Here is an 8,917-nt window from a genome sequence, read left to right as displayed (position 1 = left end):
ATAGCTCTGAGTTTGCACAGCTCCCGCCTCAGGTGGTTCTTGGGAGTGCTTTGTTCTCCAAAAAGCTGAGCAGTGCCACACCTACCTACAAATTCAGCACATCCAATGGCCCACCTTTTAGCTAGAGTTGGAGTTGACGCGGTCCCTTCAGATCTTCAGGGAGAAGCTGAGCCCCAGATAGGTCAAGGAAGTGTCCTGGTCCGCACTGCAAGTCCATGACAGAGCAGACAGGAGCCTGGACCTCCAGACCTTATGGCTAGTTTCCTGTCTGCTTTACTAAGTTCTAAGTAAGAAAAAACAAGGGGAGTTTTTCCAGAAGTTTCGTGCTGAGACTTGTGTGGGCATGCATATACGTCCAGATTGCTGGCTCCACTGGCAGAGTACCGTGGGCAGGTATCCTGGTCCCCTTGGATGTTGCCTGGCCCACAGCTGCCAAGGAATTATGAGCTGTACAGGTCTAGCCTGGTGGTACTGTCCTTTATTTTTCATGGTGAATGACTGGATGATGGTGGTTAAGGAGTTCCTCACAGCAAACTCGTGGTAGCTGGTAGCCTGGGGGATTCAGCTGGCTCAAATTTTCATAATTGGACTCCTGAGCCTGAGACCTGCAGACAGGAGAAAAATTGACTTACCACCCAGTATTTCACGAGGTCCTTGACTTCCCAAGCTGTGCCCCAGCGACAGGTCAAGGAAGATACCATATGGGAGGCAGTGGAGCCAGAACCAGCAGGGTTGGGGGGTTGATTAATGTAAGACAAGGGGATGCTGCTGGTGACAGCTTCCTTGACCAGTTACCTTCTCCTACAAAGTGACGTTGTCAGAGGCTTCAGAAATCAGCTCCATGTCCATGTCTCAATCTCCCGGGTCTGACTGCTTCCCACCCACTGTGCAAGATGGGTTCCCTCCTGGTCTCTGTGACTAGGACTCAACTCTAACCCTGGGTGCTCTGTTTCCCTTCATTAACCTCAGAGAGTCCCTTCCCCTGGTTGCTGTCAGAACAGAAGAAACAGTGGCCTCTTTCTGAGTCTACTTCTTGGGCTCTTCTGTTCAGATTCAACCTCTCATGCGTGACCCTAAACCATTCCGATTTCCACCTCACTCAGAATCACCCCAACCTTGCCATCTCAACCCACATTTCTATGCTCCCCTATGCCTGTGTCCAGTCCAAATCCCACCTGGCCTTTCTACTCACGGTTTTCTGTTGCAGGATATTTGATCACACTGTGAACCCCGAGAGATTGCGTTATTTACTGAAAAAAAACCACCCCCGTTTCTAGTTGTGGTGCGGCTCAACCTTTTAGCTGCACCTTCAATCCCAAACAGTAAAGGTAAAGTGAGTTTGTAGAAGGAAGCACCCATGTTTGAAAGTGACGTCTAAGTGAGTGGCAGTTTTACTGGGACAACTGTACAGAGACAGGTTGAAGAGAGAACAAGTCACAGCGAGAAGGAGACAGAAGATTAGAACAGATTGTCAAAGTTAGTATGAGGCCAAGCAGAGCGATTCGCTCAGAAGCTGAGAGGGGTCAGATTGAAATCAGTCAGCTGGGAGAGGAGTTGGAGCCAGAATGGCTGAGGTGAACCAGCCAGAGCTCAGAAAGAGCTAGAAAGGGGGAGCTTATTCAGCAGTAAGTGTCAGAGACAACAGTTACTTCGGAAGAATAAAAGATAGTTCTACAGTTTTTACTCTTGGGATGTTCCTATCACCTTGGCCGCCCCAGGATCCAGCCTCCAGCGTGATGTCTTCAGGGCCCTGTCTTCAAAGAAAATACCCAGCTCTAAAGTAGTCATGGCCGCCTGGCTACCCTCTGGGGTGGCTTTACAAATCTCCCTTCACGATCTCAGATGGCCTTTGTGCAAAACTGCATGCACTGGAGCGCAGGCTTGGATTTCCTGTCTCTTTCATCCACGTTATTACCTTGCCATATCGCAGGTATTCGGTGAACATTTGTTAGGTGCGTGAACCGCAGACAGTGATGTGACTCTGGTCTTGTTGTGCACCAGTAAAGGAAATGCATGTATGGTGGGCTGTCAAGACTTGAGAAGCAGCTGGGAAGAGTGCGCTCCCAGCCAGCACCAGGCACAGTGCTCCAGGCACCGTGCTCCCAGCCAGCACCAGGCACAGTGCTCCAGGCACCGTGCTCCCAGCCAGCACCAGGCACAGTGCTCCAGGCACCGTGCTCCCAACCAGCACCAGGCACAGTGCTCCAGGCACCGTGCTCCCAGCCAGCACCAGGCACAGTGCTCCAGGCACAGTGCTCCCAGCCAGCACCAGGCACAGTGCTCCAGGCACCGTGCTCCCAGCCAGCACCAGGCACAGTGCAGGCACAGTGCTCCAGGCACCGTGCTCCCAGCCAGCACCAGGCACAGTGCTCCAGGCACAGTGCTCCCAGCCAGCACCAGGCACAGTGCTCCAGGCACCGTGCTCCCAGCCAGCACCAGGCACAGTGCTCCAGGCACCGTGCTCCCAACCAGCACCAGGCACAGTGCTCCAGGCACCGTGCTCCCAGCCAGCACCAGGCACAGTGCTCCAGGCACAGTGCTCCCAGCCAGCACCAGGCACAGTGCTCCAGGCACAGTGCTCCCAGCCAGCACCAGGCACAGTGCTCCAGGCACAGTGCTCCCAGCCAACGCCAGGCACAGTGCTCTAGAGCTGAGTTCTTTCTCCATCAACAAGGGCCCTTACTAGACACCGAAGAGGAAAGAGTGGACTCTGGGTTAATGTCTTTCTAGATCCTTCATCTAAGTTGGGTTCTTGGCGATTTTGTTTGGGAAGCAGTCAGTAGTAAGCCTTGGAGAATGAGTCTTCCTACAATGGCATCCTTATGGGATGCTTGAGCCAACGAGGGGTGGCTTTAACTTTTGGGGTCGTAGACACCAAGATCCTTGTGTACTGAATGCAGTAACAAGTTAGCTTGGCCTATTGTGGTGTGCAGGAAGGAGGGGCGGGGTGCTTCGGGTATGACCCGGGCGCTGGTCCAGCCTACTACCCTAGCCTCACTCTATGCCTGATTGTTCTCCTTGTACTCCCAGTTCTGAGATACTGGCATCCCTGGGCCAATGAGAAAGGCAGAGGTGGGTGGGTGGGGTGGGTAAGTACTCACCGTGGAGGGGTGTCCTGGGCAGCCAGGTGATCTGTGTGAGGGACACGGAGAAAAAGGAGGTGTGAATTTGCACAGTGGCCTCCAGCCTACGTGTCAGTTGCACACTCTACCCCACCCCACTGTTAGAAGTGGACCCCAGGAAATGCAACATGCACCAGACGGCTAGCTGGCTGGAGGGACTTAACATGGGGTTAACTTGACAGAGGCAGGTGTTAAGAGAGCTGTGGTGCAGCAGAATAAAACTTCCTTTCTGGGGACCCTGAAACGCAGCATGTTTGATAAAGTTGAGGAACCAGGAAGAACGGCAGGGTCACAGCAAAGACAGCAACTGGGGCCCAGAGACAAATGCTCTGTTGCATCCCTGGAGCATTGGAGGCTGACCTAATTGGTCTGCTAGGACTGAGAAGGTCCCTCCCTTTCTGGGGTGCTCAGCAGATGCCGCATCAAGGTCAGGGGCAGCAGCATGGAGATGTTCTCTAAAAGTGGTTGGGCTCCCGGGGCCAGGTGTGCATTTATGTTTTCCAAGCTCGTTGTGTCCTGAAGATTCTTGGTTGAGCTCTCCTAACTTACTAACACCTCAGAATTGCAGGCTATCCTCTGCCTTCTGCAATCTCTGGGGTCTCTGAGAACCCTTCTCACAGGGGTACTGCAAAGATCTGCAGACTCAGCCTCTTACCGGCCGGCAGAGAATCACATCGGAGCATCATTGTGGGAACACATTGTGTTCCCAGCATCATGGTCCGTAACCTCAGGGCCTCCAGATGTTAGTTAAAAAAGTAAGGGAGAAACCTGAGGCCCAACCTTCACAGAACACTGATTTGTGTTCGACACAGGACTGTCTCTGTGTGACTCTGCAAAAGGCAAGATACTCTGCGGAGCCTCAGTTTCCTAGCTGCAAAGAGCCCCGCCTCATGGGCTCCAGGCAGAGAGAAGGGAACTGAGCCGATGCTGGTGCAGAAAGGTTGTTCTGCTGTGCTAGGTCGGGTGAACCGTCAGAAAGTGGAGGGAGCCCTCTCTTCTCCCTCACACCCACCCAGATCTGGGGTGCACCCACCTCCTCGGCGGCGTGTGGCACGAGCACCCAGAAGGCCAAGCAGCAGCAACGCCTTGAGGCCCAGCGCGCCCAGCAGGAGCGCCAGGGTCGAGGCTGCCGGGGTGCCGTGGAAACGGAACAGGTAGACGCTGGCCTCGGCGCGACCAAGGCTATTGGCTGCCGTGCACGTGTAGCGGCCATCGCGGGTCAGCGCGGGCAACTCGGCGGTCACCTGGTAGCCGCGACCTTGGTCATGCATGGCAGCCGAGCTGTTGCCCAGGGCGGGGCCCGACCAGGCTAGGGCAGGCGGCGGCTCCCCCTCGGCCGTGCAGAGCGCGCGGAAGGCATGCGAGGGGCCGGGCAGCACTGAGATGTTGACGATCCGCGGCGCAGCTGCGGGGAAGAAGGTCGGCGTGGGCCACCCCGCAGAGCACAACGCCCTGCGGGAGCGTGAGAGCCGACGGTTTGGTTAAACAAGGGGTAGCGCAACCCTGCCTCGCTCCCCACTAAGAGGAGGCAGGAGGTAAGGGGGTGCCAGAGCTGGGCTCCTGGGCTCCAGGATGCCTGGGTCCTATTGCAGCGAGGGCCTTAGCAAGCTATTTCTCTTCTCTGCCTCAGTTTCTCTGTGTGTAAAATGGCGACCACAATTGCTCCTATTTTATGGGCTCACTGAGATTTGGCAAACTAATACTCGTGTGTTGCTTGAACTCCTGGGTTTGCAAGTGGTGCACACCAAAGGGTCACAACACAGGGAAGGGCCAGTTGCAGCGTGCTCTAGGGACAGGGGATGCGCAGGGTGGGGTGGAGTGGATGGAGAAGGGATGAGAAAGCCTTCAGTGCGGGTGGCGCACTTCCTGCAACCCTTACGGTCTTTAGACTTATTGATTACTTGTTTTTCGATCCTTCCTTGCCAACTGCCGGTGTCTGCGAGCATCTGGGCACCACTCACCAGCCCCAGCCGGGCGACTCCTGGGACTTGAGTTCTGCATTTCTACCAAGTTCTCAGAGGCCTCCCTAGCACCCAGTAAGCTCGCCCACTGGAATGTAGGGAAGTTGGGATCCACACCCCTCAGCCGCCAGCCCGCCTTACCAGTCACGTGCAGCCGGACCCCATGGCGACTCTCATAGCGATCGTGGGCGTCGCCGGTGAACTCCACACGGCAGAAGTAGCGTCTGCTGTCCGCCAGGGCGAGGCGCTCGACGCGCAGGGACAAGTCGTTGCGGCGCGGGTTGCCCAGCAGGCGGAAGCGGCCGTGCAGGCTCAGCGCCGTCTGGCACAGCTCGCTGCCCGGCGCCGCGGTGCAGCGGAACACTTGAGGGCCGGCGTACGGCTCGCCCGCGCGCCAGATGGCCGTCAGCGGCCCGTCGTAGTGGCGGTGAGGGTGCGTGAAGGTGCAGGGCAGCACCGCCACGTCGCCAACCTCCGCGCTCACCTCCGCGGGCACCTGCATGGACCAGCGCTGCGATGGGGCACCTGCGGGTCAGGGACACATCAGACTTAGCCTAGGGGGACCGGGTCCTTAACCTCTGGTGGCATCTCCACTCCACTCCACTCCACTCCACTCCCAAAGGCAGGGCTGCAAACACTAGGACTAGATGATAAAATCACTTACTGAGCTCCTCTGTGTTGAGAGCATTTCCCAAAGCGTCTCTTCGAGTTTTTACAGGTGATCCTAGAGATAAATGAAGAACTAAACTGAGGCACAGAAGAGTTAAATAACTAAGGTCACTGTTAGGTTGAGGCAAAGTCAGTGTTCAACTCAGACCTGCCTGGACCCACAGCCTGCATTACAGTGCCCTAAAGGTAAGAAGCTGTGATTCACCAGGAGGCGCTAACAGTATTTGCAGATGAGAAACCGAGGCTCTAGAAGGGGACAGTGCTTTGAAGCACAGAGGTAGAGTTGGTAGGAACAAGTTGGTAGGAACAATGGAGCCAGCCCAAGTGAACTGCATCCTGGCCGGCTACTTAAAAGGCCAGCATTCAGGCAGAGAAAGGAGAGACCCGCATGGTGGATTCTTTACTGCCTCTGTGCCAGGGCACACTGCATTGCCCCTCCACACCAGGGGTTCTCAACCTTCCCAATGCTGCCACACTTTAATGCTGTGGTGACCCCCAACCATAAAACTATTTTTGTTGCTACTTCGTTACTGTAATTTTGTTACTGTTATGAATCATAACATAAATATCTGACATGCAGATGGTCTTAGGTGACTCCCATGAAAGAGCCAATCAACCCCCAAAGGGCTTGCAACCCACAGGGGAGAACCATTGCTCCCGCCTCACTTTCCCTAACTTCCTCCTGGTGAACCTTCAGAATGTGGGGCCAAGGACTGTGGAAGCTGAACCCTGCTTCCAGTTCACCCAGTGCTGGCAAACCACAGGGTCCTGTGCTGCTGCTGTGGGGGTGGGGGTGCAAGTGCTCAGGCTCAGAAGCTTATGCCAGGGGTGGTACCTCCCCAAGAGGAGGCAGGCGGTTGAGCCTGCCTAGCCGGTGCCCTGGGGCACAGTGCACAAAAGGGACCTTTACAGGGAGCCATTTGAATTGTATTATACACAGTCCCTTTATTTATACCATGCCATCTGTCCTGAAAGTACCCAAGAGAAGAAAGACAGGGCAGAGAGTGTTATAGACGTGTAAATGAAGGCCAGCATCCAGGCAAGTAGGAAAGAGAAAAGCCAATTTTTCCTGATGCTAAGCCTAGTGTTCTTTGTGGTCGGCAAGCCTCATTGGGTTGGGATACCCTCAGGCCACCACTGCTAGGCCATCTCCTGTGGTGCTCACGCACCTGTAGTTAGACAGGATACTCACTCCTGCAGAGAGCCGCCCAGAACCGCCACTCCTGCAGGAGCAGGTACACGTCCATGCAGAAGCTCATTGCAGGGCACTCCTGGACTCACTACTGTTTCCTGATGGGACAGGATGGCTCACTGCCCCTCCCCGCCTTTCCCTTCAGTTCAAGTCCTGTCCTCAGGTGACCCTTGTGAGCTGCACCTGCAGAGTGCAGTTCTCGCGCACCCTGGGCTCGGGTGCTGAATGTCCAATCGGCTCCTGCTGTGGGCCCAGAGCCAGAAGACGACGAGTTAAACCACAGTTCGTATTTCACATGGCCCGTTCTTAGGCTTAATCTCTGGACAAGTTGAATTACGTGTTTGAATTCAAGGGCTTGACGTTTATCCTTAGTTAAGAACTAGTTTGGGTGGCAGCCTTTCAAATTTGGGAAACCTGTGTGAAGGTTGTACTGATCCTGCAGGACTTCTAGCTGAAGAGAGTTTCCTCAGGTCTGTCTGTCTGTCTGTCTGACAGTGTAGCTCACACTGGCCTGAAATTCACTGAATATTCCGATCTGACTTAAATTTACATCGGTCTTTTGCTGTAGTCTCTCGAGTGCTATCTTGCAGGTAGAAATCACCACGTACATCTGATTTTGCTCGTTGTTTGTTTGCTTTTGGATTGGGGGGGGGTGTCTCGCTTTGTGGTTTAAACAGGCCTTGAACTTGCACTCTTCCTGCCTCAGCTTCCTAACAGCTGAGACTATGGATGTGCACCCTCAGCCCCTACCTTCCTGCCCCTTGTGACCTTAGACTTGAACTTCGCATCTTGCAGGCTCGTGGAGTCAAGCACTGCCTGCCTGCACACTGTGGGCATTCATCAATTCTGCCAACATTTACTGGATACTTCCGCTCTCCACGCCAGGTGCTGGGGTATGAACTGTGGGGACAAAGATGAACGGGGTACCCTGTCCTCGAGCTGGAGAGAGATCAGTGAACATGTAATTATGCTGTGCTCTGCCAGGTGCTCTGCTGAAAGATGCAGACAGTATTGCCTTTGTCTGAACACGCATGGTTATCAGCCGCTCGCCAGATCGCTCCTATTCAACCCCTGTTATCTGATGAATCACCCTGGCCAGAATAGTCCTCTCTGAGCACCGAACCCAACTCTGGCTTCTCTCCCCTGTACCCTGCGATGAAAGGGGGTTAGGCTTTCAGAAGGATGGGGGCTGGTGGAAGGAGTCTACAGGGATTGCATATAGCAGGCAGGGGTTGTAGAGCCCGACAGAGAGGAGGTATGTGTGTGTACAGAGTCCAGAGAGTGAATTCCACGGAGACCTGGGCTTAATGGTCTATGCTGAGGGAGTATAGATGTGAAAGACATGGCGGTGTGTGCCGTCAGCCCCAGCACTTGGGGACAGGATTATTAGGAATTCAAGGTCGGTTTTTATCTCCATAGGGAGTTAACGATACTTAGGACCCTGTCTCGAAAAACTGGAAAAGGAAAGCATGAGATATGGATGTCAGAGGAGAAGAGGACGCACGATGGCTATGGAGGCCAGACTACTGAAGAGTGGGGGTTGTTGGGAGTCATTTAAAACACACAACAACATCCCATGGGATGTCGTCACTGGCCCATTTTAGAGAAGGGGAAACTGAGGTTTGGAAGGCCTGAGCGACTTCTCAAGGTCAACTGGTGACTGAACAGTAACAGAGCTTCCCCTGACTGGCTCTGCCTCCCTTATTTAAATTCTTACCTCTCTCTCCCGGTTCCCTCCTACTCCTCTACACACACCCCACCCCCACCTGGTGCTTAGTTGCTTAAGAACAGGTGCAAAACAATCTTTTGTACCCCAAGGGGGAAAAAGACGGTTCATTTGATTAAACAAAAATAAACAAACTGCATAGGAACGGTTTAAACTCCAGAGACACGGCTTTGTTTTTTAAGGCTTCAGGAGCTGATACAGTATCTCCTTGCTCTTTCTCCAACCTTCTCTGTGAACTACATGATAC

At 54.1% G+C, this 8,917-nt stretch overlaps 1 protein-coding gene across 1 annotated transcript; it reads right to left on the bottom strand.

The window, feature by feature from the left end:
- Nucleotides 1-378: 378 nt before the first annotated feature.
- Nucleotides 379-7,011, bottom strand: Siglec15 (sialic acid binding Ig like lectin 15). The gene is made up of 6 exons (XM_032885497.1): nt 6,945-7,011; nt 5,748-5,807; nt 5,225-5,608; nt 4,156-4,527; nt 3,102-3,132; nt 379-605 (listed from the first exon to the last, which is right to left on the bottom strand). Exons 1-6 carry the CDS (start codon nt 7,009-7,011, stop codon nt 479-481), a joined length of 1,041 nt encoding a protein of 346 aa, XP_032741388.1. The 3' UTR covers nt 379-478.
- Nucleotides 7,012-8,917: the final 1,906 nt, after the last annotated feature.

This window comes from Rattus rattus, chromosome 15 (assembly GCF_011064425.1).
Source record: "Rattus rattus isolate New Zealand chromosome 15, Rrattus_CSIRO_v1, whole genome shotgun sequence".
Classification (NCBI taxonomy): domain Eukaryota; kingdom Metazoa; phylum Chordata; class Mammalia; order Rodentia; family Muridae; genus Rattus; species Rattus rattus.
The sequence above is the reverse complement of the archived record's forward strand: the minus strand, read 5'-3'. Positions and strand labels throughout refer to the sequence as shown.